The sequence below is a fragment of the Leuciscus leuciscus genome (assembly GCF_965113295.1).
Source record: "Leuciscus leuciscus genome assembly, chromosome: 22".
NCBI lineage: Eukaryota > Metazoa > Chordata > Actinopteri > Cypriniformes > Leuciscidae > Leuciscus > Leuciscus leuciscus.
This window is the reverse complement of record NC_138746.1, coordinates 28,655,965-28,671,900: the sequence shown is the minus strand read 5'-3', so window position 1 is coordinate 28,671,900 and position 15,936 is coordinate 28,655,965. Positions and strand designations below refer to the sequence as shown.

The 15,936-nt window shown below is 36.5% G+C and overlaps 1 protein-coding gene across 2 annotated transcripts in view; it reads right to left on the bottom strand.

Annotated features, from left to right (window-relative positions):
- LOC309486929 (CUB and sushi domain-containing protein 1) overlaps positions 1 to 15,936 on the bottom strand; it is a 727,180-nt gene that overhangs the window by 194,227 nt on the left and 517,017 nt on the right. For both annotated transcript variants that reach the window (XM_082154400.1, XM_082154401.1), the window contains exons 13-21: positions 12,679 to 12,861; positions 11,533 to 11,859; positions 7,864 to 8,058; positions 7,628 to 7,766; positions 7,211 to 7,398; positions 4,493 to 4,681; positions 2,531 to 2,647; positions 2,014 to 2,229; positions 1,699 to 1,887 (exon numbers count right to left, since the gene is read on the bottom strand). In XM_082154400.1, coding sequence (XP_082010526.1) covers positions 1,699 to 1,887; positions 2,014 to 2,229; positions 2,531 to 2,647; positions 4,493 to 4,681; positions 7,211 to 7,398; positions 7,628 to 7,766; positions 7,864 to 8,058; positions 11,533 to 11,859; positions 12,679 to 12,861 — 1,743 coding nt within the window. The remainder of the gene's footprint in view (positions 1 to 1,698; positions 1,888 to 2,013; positions 2,230 to 2,530; positions 2,648 to 4,492; positions 4,682 to 7,210; positions 7,399 to 7,627; positions 7,767 to 7,863; positions 8,059 to 11,532; positions 11,860 to 12,678; positions 12,862 to 15,936) is intronic.

The following is a 15,936-nucleotide window of genomic DNA, read 5'->3' as shown; positions in this document are numbered from 1 at the left end:
TCCCTTTAACACATTCAGTTGACTAAGTAATGTTGCACCTACATGTCTACTAACTCTCATTAGAGTGTAAGTAGAGTATTAGTAGACAGGTAGGGTTAGGGTTAGAATAAGTTGACATGTAGTTGCATGCAATGAATGCAATGAATTCAATGTTAATGCAATAAATTAATCATATATATATATATATATATATATATATATATATATATATATATATATATATATATATATATATATATATATATATATATATATATATATATATATATACGTATATATATATATATATATATATATATGAAATAGCTAAGGTGTCTGTCCCTCCCCCTTCACTTTATAATTAAATATCATCATGCTTTTTGATTGGGAAGCTCTGGTCTGGAGGCTTTCAAAAAGTGGAGATAATTTATTTCAATTAGAATTTCCATATCAACCCTTTATCAACTTTTGTAGCTACTATAATCCTAACCTCTCCAGGCTAATGTTTGTTATGTTCACCAGACCAATTAAAGGCACACTCACAAGCTCTTATTACTCCACAGCGATTAACCACTATTAAAACCCGGTCTGACAGGAGGACTGCACAATTACAACTAATTATTTTGTCAGCGTTTTTAACTCTGTCCACAAGTATCCATGGCCTTAAACACTTAACAGCCACAGAAGAAAGATTGCAATCTGCAATCTGATCAATTTTAATTCATTTATTATAGCAGGGTAGATCTCTGAAAGTCTTTCACCCTACAATGTGAACATTTACTGTGTCAAGTTCCACTATAAATAAAACATTAATAAGATGGGGGAATAGTCCGAGCATTTAAATAATGAATTTGAGGCACAGTAAAATGGACTCAATTTAGGATGAAAGGCAGACACCAGATTTCAAAAAATATGCAATGGCTAAAATTTCACTCTAGTTCTCCCTCCCTTTTATTTTATGGCCAAATTAGCCTGACCAATATTAAAATGCCAAAACACTAGAAATTACTGATTTAAAGCACTGCAAATTGATGACTCAATAGTTGAAATCTGCATTTTAAATGTCTATTCATTACTCATAACATTATTCATAACATTACTGGTGTGCATCTTGAGACAAAACAATGGCACTGACATATTTTACTAGGCTTAAACCTTCTCTGTGAAACCGGGTGCATAAGTATATTTATGTAGACACTTAAAATACTTTATTAAGAAAATAAATCATAAGAAATTACGATTCCACTTAATTCCAGTTCATTAACAATTAATTACTTTTTCAGAGTAACAGAATAAGAACATTCTGCTCCAAATGTGTTAACTGCATTTTAAATTTCACTCACAAGTTCATTCTTATTACAGTAATAATATTTTAGTCTTAAATTGTCTTTTTGGTCATGTTAATTCTGAATTCTCAACCTTAATAGTGTAATCAATATTTTCAAGTTTCCAAAAGTACATAAAACATAAATACTTATACCATATAATACATATAATAATAATAATGCAAAGCAAACGTGTCTCTTCAGAAGACTTGTATTAAATTGCTTGATTCATATGGATTATTTTAGATATTTTCATGCACTGTTTGAAGCTTGAGCATTGTGATTAACTAGTCTTTCAGCGGATTGACATAAAATGAAGAGATTTAGTTTAATTACTACTTAAATAAACACTCTGATGTTTGAGAATAATAAATGAAATCATATGACCACCTACCCACACACCTGGGCAGGGCTGCACTCCATACTCTCCGCCCTCCACCCAAGCAAGTGATCTTACTCTCGCCTTCCAGACGGTAGCCCGCAAAACAGGAAAAGGCCAGCGAGTCGCCAACCCCGAACTGGAAGCCCACCCTCCTGCTGTATGCTGGTACTCCTGGGTCCTCGCACGGCTCCAGGCTGTACTCTGTGGTACAAAGTCATAATAACTCTTAAACCTCCAGACTGCTTAGCAAAGCATGGGTTAGAGTAAGCACCATGACAACAGTGCCTTCAAGCACACCATAATGAACAGAATGAGCGATGCCCCCACCAGAGAAGGTGATATTGAAGCCCTCGTATGACATGGAGAAGTCCGATACGAAGCGTAGCTGGACGCTGAAGTTGCCGAACAGGCCAGCTTTGATGGAGGGTGGCAGGACGGAGCCTGTGAGCCTGGCCACCGGCTCAATGAAGCTGCCGTCCTCGGTAATGAGCAGGTAATCATGGGAGTCTTCCAGGTGGAACGTGTGGAAGAGAAGCTGCACTCCTGGGGAGTTTCAGATGAGATTAGGGCCGTCAGTCACAAGCAAAATCTCTGTTTCAACCTCACAACCCACTGAGAAGCCTTCAGAGAGAACGTAATACTGATCGAAATAGAATCGCATTTGCCCGACATGGTGCTGAGTAATAAAATGTAGAGAAATGTGAAAGGTATCTTAAATTCGTTATCAAGGGTAATTTCAAAGGGCACAGAAAGGAACCTCATGGGTAAAATCAATGTGCTCCAAACTGTTATCAGTCAGTGGTTTGTATGGCTCTCGTGCCTGTAACCTGTTCTTTGGTATTACCTTTCCCATGAGACACTTCTACCGTCCAAGTGCAGTTCAGCGAGTTTGGGTAGAAATCTGGAAAACCAGGCGAAAGAACCGTTCCGGTTTTTCCGTAGATATAGCCCCCACATAAAGCTGGAAATACAATAACAAGAAGAACTCATGTTTGAATTTCTAAGAAGTAGTGAGTGGTTTCAGCATGTTGCTATATGGTTGTTAAGATGTTTTGGATGGTTGCCAGGGTGTTGCTATATATGCTTCATTGCTCAAATAATAACATAATCAACAACGGTTAAAATATAAGTCCAGATGAAGTTGATGCAGATATCTGGGTCACACTAGGCAAACAATATCCAGAACATGTAAAATACTTCTTCCATAAATAAATACATATAATAAAACTTCCATATAAAACAACTTCCCAGGCTTTTTATAGTGAAACTACAAGATGATGGATGCAAAACAAAACATGGAAATAGACATGTTTGTACATGAAAAGAAGCAGAGTTTAACGATACACTAACTAATAAGAGGTTGACATCGCATACAACATAAATACTTGCAAGAAGATCAAAAGGAGATGTAACAACTGAGACAATTTTCCAACAGGAGAACGTCTGTCAGTGGAGACAGTAAAAAAAAAAGCTTTTTTTTTTTTTTCTTGAAGCACCAGAGCTGTAAGACAGACTATCATACAGAATATCGAATACGTCCTTGAGCCATGCTCATGGTCCTGATTTCATCAAAATATATCATACAACACAGGTTATGACAGGAGCCTCAGCATTTTGTCCTGAAACAGCCCGTTAAATCTCTTCATCAAACGACAAATTCTGACTAATTAAATTTGTAGGATTTTTTTTCTTTTTCAATAGAATAATAAAGGAGAATATTATGGAAGCTTGTGTCCGCCATAGAACAAAAACAAAAAAAGGTAATTGTGACTTTTTACACAATTCTGAATTGTGTGATTTAAACTTGCAATTGCAAGTTATAAAGTCAGAATTGCGTAATATAAAGTCGCAATTGAGTGTTGTAAATTTCACAGCAAAAAGACAACCTGAAGTACCACATTCTGAAGGTGCATGTTTTTAGAAATATACTAAAAGACCCTTAACTTGCTTAAAACGTAAATCAGATGGCTTGAGGCATGTAGTAAATTTGCATATCAATTTTTATACAGTAGGCTTTATAGGGTCAATATAGTACATTGATCTGAATTTTATAATGGCTCTGAATGTGTCTCATTTAATCAGAATTTTAAGTCTGAGCTCTCCATTTAATAATAACATCAGTCTGACAGTAAGGAAATGTGTAATCTTTCATGAGCATGTATTTACATTCCCGCAAACAAATGGGGAGTATCTGTCCTGTCTGTAATGAAGGTCAGGCTCTGATGAGAGACCATCAGGCAGAATCAAAGTCTGTTAAAGCAAATGCACGGAGCTGATAAGACGCAGATATTAGAGGACATTGGGAATTCTGGAACAGACTGGCAACAGCCTGATTGCTCTTACTGGAAAACACTTTGTTTACTTTCAATCCCTGCAATCAGGAAACAAATTAGATAAACAGCTTTATAGAGCTCTTAAGGACTTCCATTATTTGTTCCCGCTTCCCTGTCCTACCTCCCACCGTTTAAGGTTATCTATAAAACAGTGCACGCCAGTCACCTCTCCTCTAATCAAAAATGTATGAACTCAAATCTCGGAGGAGTGTTAAGAAGGCTTACCCTTTCCCCTCAGATAAATGTAATGCAGCCCAGCAGGGCTAGTTTATGGACCGGGCCAGTGACCTAAGGCCCCAGATTGTCAAGGGGCTCCAAAGTCTCCACCAAAGGAAACTAAAGACCTGGGTGCTCAAAGCATACACTGCAAGCTGACACCAGGGTCCAATTTTTAGATGTTTTTACATTAGGTGGTTGGGTGGAGCGGTTCCTCTTGTACATGACCAGAATTTGGTCTACAGAGAATTGCCTACCGTCACAGCTAGGCAGCGCATGGTTCCACTGATGGTTCCTCTCACACACAATGGGCTCCTCATCGCTCAGAGTATAGCCTTTATCGCAGCTGAACGTCACTCTTGAGCCGATGGCAAAATTGTTCCCGTGCCTTTTCCCATTCACCGGGATCCCTGGATCTAAACAGGAATCTATTTCCATCATAATGCCTGTGAGGAAGGAACAAAACAAAATAAAATATTTCATTTCACCTCCAAGGTCTAAATTGAAAGGAGGATGGTGTCGGAAGCATTTTATACAGTATAAATCAGCAGATATCAGTCCCCCTGTGGTTACCTTCCTTCAACCAATACATTTTTATTTCTACTTCCTTTTATATATATATATATATATATATATATATATATATATATATATATATTGAAGACCATTCGGAATAACTGACAGCACTTTTTTGAGAAATTTCTCCACTTGTCAATTTCCCAAGCATTGGGCTCTATTATGTGGCCACAGATAAACCTCTGATAGCTGTCTAAAAAGTCTGAAAAATGAGAACACTTTGACACTTTCAATGAGTTTCATATATATCAGGCGTAATGTCAGAGGTAATTTATTGGGAGTCATGAATATCGTTTGAGAATCATCTCATGCTCCCTCTTGCCCACATTTCTCATTTTTCTGTCTCTATTGCAGCACATTACATTATAATAAAGATGTTAAATTACTGCTAAAAAAGAGCAACTAGAGACTATTTGTCATGTCATTTGGTTTTATAAAGATATTATTTGCATTTTTCACTTAGGCTCATGAGGAAAAAAGTGATAACATTTAATTTTACACACAGATCTATTTGTATAGTTGCAATAATACAAAACAATCAGGGAAATTGATATGTGCTATATTTCTAACAGGCAGTGCTTAATTTGATAATCAACCACTGCAAATCAGGTTTATTGGCAAAATTGACAGACTTTCAGCCGTTTGCAACTAACAAATCAAACAAAACTAAATGAAATAGCTCAACACAACAAATGTTTCAAGTGGTTTCCCCAAATTCAACTGAAAATGCAGCTTTAATGCCTTCTGCAGTCTCAAAATTATTCAACCCCTTCATGGCAAGCATCTTTAGTACTTAGCAGAACACCCTTTTGCTGTTATGACCTGTTGCAAATGAGATGTATAACCAGACACCAGCTTCTGGCAGAGTTTCTGAGGAATCTTAGCCTCTTCCTCATAAGCAATGGCCTCCAGTTCAGTGATATTCTTGGTTTGCGTGTGACAACAGCTTTCTTCAAATCTCACCAACGTGTAACTATACAACCGATGACCTACTACCACCTTCCTTTCATATTATAGGTCCTGGACAGTATTCCTGGTTGCTACTCCTCATAACTGAACACTAAAATGTCACACGTGGCAGTAACCAATGGCATTTTTAACTCAAATCATACATGTATAATAATAATAATAATAATAATAATAATAATTAAAATTATAATAAAAAAAACAATTTGCATTTCTTATGCAATTTATAAGTCTACATGAAACAATTATTAAAAAAATTATTTTATTTTTACCTTTATCACCATTTTAAATATTGAATAAAATAATTGAAACTTTTTTTTTTTTATTAGCTATTTTCAGTTTTGTTTAATTTTTGTTTTAGCAAGGAATATTCCTTTCTGTTCATTTACAGATTTACAGTCTGTGTCATGATGTGACAGACTACAACATTATTATAAAACAATACTCTATTTTTAAACAATTAATTAATTAATGTATAAATTAAATGGGAAGTCACCCACCCACAATCAATTATGCTAGGACCTATAATTTCAGTTTACATGTCCGAGCATAACTTTGAGGTGAGGGATCAAGGATGCAGTGGATTTTAAAAGCAAAACAATTTATACAGTGTGGTCTATAAGTAGATTTCAGATGAAAGAGTATGCATTGTTCAATTACTGTATGTATACTACTGACATTGCAACCACAAAAAGCTGGTTGAGAATATGTTAACTTGTCTTTTAACAGTTTTAAGATTAAAGTAAAATTTAAATGTTTTTAACATGTCTACACTTAACTATAAATTTGACATATACAGTGATCAAAATAGTTTATGCAAGTGGAGGTTTATCCGTTTTCCAATAATGACAGGTTGCCCAATGAGGTTTACAATTTACCCAACTTCTTTTTACATATCCCTAAAATAGATTTAAAATCCGATTTCAGCTTGTTCTGGTCTAATCCCTTTTAACCAGTTGACAATAACCACAAGAGCATTAAAACAGGCTTTTAACAATTATCATTGGTCTATCTGTTGAGCCTGCATAAACAACAAACAGTCCTTGAGTCAGCGGGAAATTAAACTTTAATCGCACTCTGAAGCAGAGTTTATAAACCCACCACCACCAAGCATATTCAAAAAGAAAACAAATGTTATTTTCATATGTTTAATTATTCACAGAGGTTCCTCGCCTCTCTTAAAGTTGATATCTTTGCCTCTGGATGTTGATATTTGTCACGTGATGCTATCACACATGTTAGTTTTCTCAAAAAATGTTTTTGACAACTACAAAACTATAATCTAATTGTAACCCTGGAGAACCCGTGCCAATTACATTACATGCACCAGAGAGCATGTCCCGCCAAAATTTGCGCAGTATTGCAGAACCGCCCACTGTGGAGCATGAAAACCCAATATCCATGCATTTAAATCACTGCAGATGCTGACTCACTCTCGTAGCGGATCTGGAAGCCTTCGCTGGAGCGGCTGTTGTCAGTGGTAAAGAGCAGGTACATGTAATTGCTGGTGCTGATGAGGAAGTGAGGGGCTTGAGTGCCGTGGTACTCGCCAATCAGCGGCGACGAATTGGAGAGCCCGTCCCGAATTTCCAACGTGTCGTAATTAACCTCCGTCTGAAACCTACACAGAGAAAAAAAAAAAAAAAAAAAATGAGCGGAACGTCTGCTTATGACCTAGGTCTTTAGCAGAATTACTCTAATGAGGGAGATTAAACTGGAAGGTTAAGATGCGAAATTGTAGGAGAGCAAAACTGCACTGAAGAGACTGCGGTCAAGGTTTCCAGAAATGGGACAGGAGTTGGGTGTCTTGGGGTTTCATGTGCTCTGAATTCCCAAAAACAAATCAATACCTGTCAAAAGATATCTTGATGGCATGATCCTTTTTGGCTTCAATCACCCATTCACAGTTAAGGGAGTCTTTGTAGTATCCGGGCCAGCCAGGGGACAGTAAGACTCCCATGGGAGCCGTTAGATGTCCGCCACATGGAGCTAGGACAGTGAGAGTGCAGAAAATAGAATGTCAACAAAAGCCCATCTTACAAATCCCAGCAGCACCTTCAGAAAGCTAAGTAGAGCAAAGTCTCACCTTCGCAACGGGGGACGGCTGCATTCCACACCACGTTTCCATCCTGGATGACACAGGTGATGGATTTGGATCCGTGTGTCTTGATGAAGCCCTCATCGCATGTGAAGAGCACTGAGCTGCCCAGTAAGAAGTGCTCTCCAAAACGTTGCCCGTTGATGGGAATGCCAGGGTCGTGACATTCATTTTGGCCAAACGCTACAGAAACGGGATGAAAGTATAATCAGTGCTGAAGCAAATAATACTTAATTCTAGGTCCTGCCTGTCCTTGTCTGTCAGCACTTAACATGCATTATAAGAGTGCCTAACCTTCAATTAAGTAAACTATAATTATCTTTTAAAGATTAACTAACGCAAATGATATTACTCAGAATGGCCAGTCTTATAAGCGAAATGTTGTTGCAGTGACATTTTACTGTGTACTTACAACATAACCTCATTTTGGAGAATCTGCAACACATGCGAAAACAATGCTAACAACCATGATACCACTAAACCTAATTCATATATCACTAATCTTTGTATGTTATCATGTGTTTAAATGATGCAATCATGTAGAGACACAACCACAACGTCAAAAATATTTCAAATTAAAATAAGCTTGGATGATTGCCCTGTACACCGTATGGTTGAATTCAGAACAGGAACAGACTGCAATGACTGTGTATGATCAAAGCTAACATATATGGGAAGACACTCTCATGGCAACTCATAATAATTTATACAAAATGAAATTGTATGATAATGTACGACTTTGTGTTATCATCATGCTTAGATATATAGGGTATAGGGTTTGGATAAGAGGTTGGGCTTACTGTTTAGCTTTAAGTTTAGGTTAACAGATGCTTTAATCCAAAGTGACTTACAGTACATTACATTCAAGGTTTACATTTTATCAGTTCATGCATGCCCTAGGAATCGAACGCATGACCTTGGCATTGCAAGCATCATGTTCTACTGTTTGAGCTAAAATAATTTTTACAGTTTCTCCAACTTTTGCGAATTAGTATGACTTCTACTGAGCCTGGGTTGGATACCACACAATACAAGAGATAAAGGTGATAATATTAATTTACATAAATCCACCCACTATCAAAAAGGCACTCCGGTAATATTTAGCCCTCTTTTCAAAGGTTTCCATAAAGCCTGGTATATCTTTAGATGTTATAATGTGTTAAAGTGATGCTCTCAAGTAGAGACAAAAGCAATACAGTATGTCAAGATATTTACCATTACATTTGCCATTACAGTACAATTACATAATTCATAATTCAATTGTTCTGTATTTTCATTTTCTCTATTTGAACAGCTATGAAGTAGTTCCAGGTTATTGTTTGTAGAACTAGTCAAACTAGTAAGAGTGGCTTGATTGACTATTGAATTAGTAATGACTATGAAAACAGTTCTACATGAGCACTTAAGGGACCAAAATCTGAAAAATGTCTTAAGATGAACCAAATGCCACCATGGTAGAAGTGTAATAACTGACTCTAGAAAGTTGAATTATTTAAAATCAATGCAAATATTTAATGCACACTCCACTTTGTGTCAAGGCAGCATTACCATACTGCAGGGTGTGCATAAATTCTCATAATTTAATTCAATAATTTCTTATAGTAATAGAAAAAAAAATATTTCTCACTTTACATTAACAGTTACAATTTCTCATGAAAAATAAATCCGAATCACATGGAAAGCCACAGACGTTGAGGCGTTGCGTGTCGGCAGAGAGCATCCAGTCGCATCACAGCCCTCGTAACCCTCTATAGTGGTTTGAGACACGCTCAAATTTTGTCAAATCTGTTTTCCCTTAACACAACTCTGTAGACAGCTCACATATGTGTCACACATGCATCACAGATGTCAGTGTGGAAGCTTCAATTATTCAATATGTGCACTCGCAGAAGCAGAGAATCCTGCCAAAGCTATTTTAGTGTTTTCATTTTGGTGAACACATCTGTCTGTGAAGCCCCTGTGGAAGTGTGATGGCTAATGCATGGAGACCTTGCGGCCAGGGCTTAGGCCATGTACACAGCTCTACCCCATTCCCCAAATGACAGCCTCATTGTTCTTACGACCGTTCCTGACAGTTGCTCCAGCGCCACTCCAGCGGAAACATGTCTACTTCTTTCTGAGACAATGACACACCATTACCGAAGCAGCACTGTTGAGATATCAAACAATACAATCCACTGACACTGACATCGCCTGCAACTACTGGTTCCATCTACCCCCAAATTTTGTTCCCCGTAGACAAGCCAACACAAATCACGGTTCCGGTTTCACCAATTCACAAAAAATCTATATGTCTGTTTTCAGCTATTATGCTCATTGACTCGAGTCATCTCCAATGGCATTCTAACTGTCTGTCATTACTATTGTTAATTATTCTTCTTATGCTTAGCAGATGCCCTTTTAATCCAAAGCATGTGTTTCCTGGGAATCAAACCTTGACTATTGTTATGACACGCTGTACCAGTTAAGCTACAGAAACACTACATTGGTATCAAAGCAACGTTGCAGAGAGGAGAAAGCTTCTAAATTTGATGTATTTTTGTTTCAAGAGCGTATTTCAGCAAATAAGCTTCCAAGGTTTGCCATAACAACTTTAAGTACTTACTACTGCAGTGGTCACCTCAAGCAACTTCACAAGTTAGCTTAAAAAAAATTAACTGGCTAGCTAGCTTCATTTTCAATGACAAGCTGGAGGAAGGCTCTCCATTTCCTTGTGTGCAATGAGATAGATATGATGCAGCCATAGGATAAAAAAAGCTTAAAGATAAAAGATCAAAAGCTTGTTTCTAAAAAAATAGAATCCCATAAAAATTGTACTGTAGGTGAAAATGCCCTTTAAGTTTTTTTTAGATATTTCACGACAATATTCTCAACCTAGAAAAGTAAATATTACAAATGAATTAAATATCTGATTTAAATTCTGTAAAAAGACACAGGCTGCAAAAATAACCCTATGTTTTTGCAAGTTTCAGGAAAACAAAAGAAGATAATCGACTAGCCATGGGAGAAAGTGATCCAAATTTCTCTTGGGCTGATACTGATTGAAAGATATCATTTCTAAATAAATACAAATCAATCGCGCAATTACACTATCCAATGCATGTCCAGGATACCAGAAATTTAAAGGTGACATTGAAAATGTCAAATTCGATGTACTACAGGTATTGCAATGGAAAAGAGAAAGCTGCCACTATGGTGGATCTAGTAATAAGTCCTGCCTTCGAAATATGAGTCACTGCTTGGTCTTAACAAAACTCGGGGATACCATTAATGTCTGATTGCTGTTGTTTTTATTTATTAATTTATTAAATGTGAGTTTGTGACATTTTGGTATGTCCCCATTTAATTAGATAAGAGCTAAACTTGCATGACTGAAAATAGCTGCCCGAGTGCATTCCCAAGATGGTCGCCAAGTGAACTGACTTGCCTTGTAAGGGACTTTGTTATATCCCAGTTTAATATGTGGATAAATTGCTTTATAAGCAATTTTTGGGATGCTTTCCCTTAAAAGTGGAAACAGTGTGGCTCTGTGGCGTTATCAAACATTACTCCCAACCAGCCCAATACAGCTACATTATTTGTACTCTTAGTAGTACAGAAATTACACACTTCGCCTTTAAAAATAATACACATCACAAAAATATATATTGCATTTACTTGTGTAGGTGATATTAAACCCCTTTCCCGTATTCGAGTGGTCTGACTGGAACTCCAAGCGCATTATATGGCCATTACTAGCGATTTGCGAGGGTACATCCTTCCCAGAGAACGTTCCAAATGTGGTGGGCTCCGGCATCCCATCGTCTTTCACAATGAGATAGTCAAACTGGGGCTCCATCTCAAAATCGCTGAAAATGAGATGGATCCGATTGCCTGGCTCAGCTATAATGAGCCACACACAGTTCATGTTGTTTCCGTATTCCTCTGGGTAGTTTGGCGAGAGGATGATGCCTGACGGAGTGGTGAAATTGAAGAAGCAGGAGACTGTGGAGATGAAGACAAATATATATAATTCCATTACAAAGGTCACAATATTTATTTTAGTTCAAAATAGATGTTACCAGGAATGCTATTTTGTCTCTAAAAAAAAAAAAAGATGAGAGGAAAGATAGTTCACATAGACCATGATAATGAGTTCTTTGCATGGTGCAGAAATGATGACATGTCAAGGAATTGGTTCAAAGTATGAGCTTTGCCAGGAAAACAGAAAACAAAAACAAAACATCCATTCAAAAGGTTTTCATTTTAACAACAAAACACATTAATGAGACACTGCTTCCTCTTATCGCTGTACTTAAGAGAAAATGACCACTGCATAACAGGATTTTCTCAGATTGTGGGGTGACTTCACTACAGTGCCTATATTTGTGAGTGCAATAACTAGTACAGTGTGACACCATGTGTATTTAAATCAAGTTTAAAATCAGTAAAATAAAGTTTTCTTTCCTTTTCAGTGACAAGCACGTTATTTAAATGTAAATTTAGATTATTATAGATTGATAGATATCATATAATATTTTTGTAGATCAGGCATTTATTTCGATCTACAAGCAAACACACCATTTTTATTGCATTCCCTCTTGAGTGAGGAGGAGGAACAGTAACATGTTCCAGAAACAGAAATATGATAATTGACCTCTCATACAGCAAACCTGGGAATTGCCAGCATGGACGGATGCCATTCGGCATCATATGTGTCCCTAATCTAGATGTCATGCTTTTACAGCGACGATACATTAATCATTCTAAATGGCAACATGTTAATTATAACCATGCATTTCAGAAAAAAAAAAAGACTCTTACAGACGCAGCTGGGTTTGTTTCCAGACCACTGGTTATTTTGCTGGCATGATATTGTCCTCTCGCCAACCAATTCAAAAGCAGCCTGACACTCAAAGGTCAGCACATCACCGTGTAAAAAACGGTCTCCAGTTCGCTTTCCATATGCAGGGATGCCTGGGTCTCCACAACCACCTTTCTCAATTTCTGTGGAAAAAAGGGTACATGATTATTTAATTTAAATATGTTGTTTTCAGTATGGCTATTATTATGGATGTTGTTCAGAGATGCCATATGATGAGTCTAATGCAGTGATTTTGCTCTAGAACTTGGATTTTACCTTGAGCATCAAAGTGCCGACCCAGCAATGTACCACTAACTTATTGTAAACAAAAGGTCCTTACCGATATGTATTAATATTAACATGAACTACATACATCCAACAACAGGGCTCCGAACAGGTTCAAGAAACAAAAAAAAATTGGAAACTAACAACATTTACAGGTACATAAACAAAAACTAAATCAAGCTTAAACGTTCTGAACAGAAACGCTTATTTGAAATTACCATTAACCGGTTAATAATGGTATTTTAATCATTCGGTTTACACTAACCAGTGCAAATTGCAAGTTAGTGTACATACATATTAATCAGTATTTGTTTCCATACAGTTTCCGTAATGATGTGACAGAAGGGACACATGAACAAAAACGTTAGGAGTGAACTGATTAAATTGTTTTAGTTTTTTTTCGTTTTAAGCCCTGCCCAACAATATGTAAGAAATATAGCATCAACATAAAACCCTCTACAATGGGAGTAAATCACTCGCATATGCGACCAAATTTCACGAGTGGCGACTAAAAAATGCAGAGAACATGCATGGCTTGTTGACTGAACTGTCATGGTCCCGATCGGACCAGTGCTACGTCGTCACGAAAGTTTAAAGTTTATTATTTGCACACGTTTTCAAGCCTTGCAAATTTCAACATTCAAGCGCAAGAAGACGTGAAAGAGAACTTGCTCGCGCTGTGTGAGGAGTGTTGTGTGTGCAAACTGCACATCTGAAGCACGCGTCCAGAAAGCCGTGTCTGAAAGCATGTACATCCTAAATAAGCCGTCTTTCACATATTCTTATGCTTAAACGGAAAATTTCACACAAAATGTTAATAATATTCCTGCCGATGTCTGTTTTTAATGTTAATCAAACAACAAAGACTCACTGCAAAAAAATATATACATATATAATAATAATAATAATAATACTACATACACATATGTATATATTGATTAGGTGAATGTATTCAATTTATGTACCTAATCTACCTAATCTGTATCTAACTACTGTTAGATCTACCTGTAAAACCTGAAAAGCACTGCTGTGCTATTGTGTTTATTTGTGCTATTGCTTGTAGTTTGATTATTGACAGTTTTAATTTCTAAATGTCTCTAGAATGTCAATTGAGCTGTGCATTTTGGTATTTTCCTAATTTCTTTAACATAACAATAGCAACATTTCATCCTTCCTTTAAAAGTTGATAAACCTATTTATGTTGTTATCCTAATATGATTATTGTCTGTTGCATTTTATATTATTTGCATTTTACATAGTTTTTTTGCCATTCTGTTTTTTTGTGTGTTTTTTTTATGCTATCAGACCAGACCTTCAGCACATTTTTGAGTAGTGAGAACTACAAATATAAGGCTTTATATCTCCAGGAAGTGTTTGTAACGCAGTATAAAACAACAGTGACAAACAAATGATGTTCAGGGAAGAGTTCATTTTTATGTTCACAACTATGGTGTCAGCTAAGCAGCAAGTGCACTAATGACCCAGCCAGACGATAATCTACAGTGGATGAGTTTCCCAATTGTGGCACAATCCACAACCTCTTCAATGTGTTAAGAGCATGCCCAATACCTTAGGAATTAGTTCAAGAACCCACAAGAATGGTAGGCTATCGTGTTAGGGCTGTCAACTCATCATGACCAAGAAGCAAACAGCTCTAACAAGGAACAATGTTAAATAACACATGGAAAGGCAACTGGGAACATTAACAGCTATAGAAATGCTCCGTTAAACATTCACATATATTTTTGTATGGGGTCTGTTAACACACCATTAAGCTAATGTGTTTACCTGCCTTAAGCTCTGGACCAAACAAATCTATTATGTGTCCTATTGACAAAAATGTCAAATTTGCCAGGACAAGTTATTGTGTACCTTAGACACTGGCAACAGCAACTAACAAATGACTTGAAGTAGCCATAAAAGCACTTCTCTGACATTTTCTGTGCAATTAAGTGTAAAATAGTTGTTCAAAGCTCAGTTGTGTTTGGGTTCTTTGGTAATTACTCAAGTATTTTCTTATTTAAAATCTATTAAATGGAGGGATTTTGATGGTTATTTCAATCATGGATATTTTTTTCCTGTGCAAATAGTGTTAGAGTCTGTGGACCTCCAGGAGCATTGTCTATGGCAACAACCAAAACCGTTAAATGGCTGTAAAAAACTAAAGTTCAAGTTCTGACACAAAAAAATAAAAAAAATAACATGTTTTTTATCTGCAATGGTTGAGGCACGAATGAAATTAAATGCTGAATCTAATCGCAAACAGTAGTTCTTTACTAAAAACAAGATCAGAAAAAAAAGCTTCTTGAATTCTCAGACTATTAAAAAAAAAACAGCGAACAGAGATCGGACAAAGAACATAAACAAAGGCAGACCAATCAAGTAAACAAGAAACAGGTGTTGCAAATGATTCAAACAACAAATCACCATAGAAACTAATGCAAACAAAGGAAACGGAACAGAAAATAGTGCAAAACCCACTCAAAAGTCCAATTCAAACTAAACTCAACCGCAGACCAAATGTGACAGTTTTCTGAAGCCATGCAATAGTTTTGTGAGGGGAACAGAAAGGAAATTTAAATTATTAAATACTGACAATTCAAAATTATTTACACCCCAAAAAAAAACACCCAAAAAATTTTTTTTAAGAGTTGCATTGGAGGAGAAGATTTAAATTTGTTAATGTGCAATGACTGAATTCCAGTTTATCGGTTTGGAATGAAACATAATAATGACTGATTTACATTTTGGGTATACTATTCATTTAACTCTTAAGAGGTTTGGGTTTAATCTTCCACTATGAAATGAGGCTTTGGTCTGTCTGAAGAAGCTCATTGTTGGTGACCACAGTTTCTGTACAATTTATCATTTCTGTTGAGGGGAAAACAATCCTTTGCCAATCTAAGAACTTTTAAATTAACGTATGAAATGAT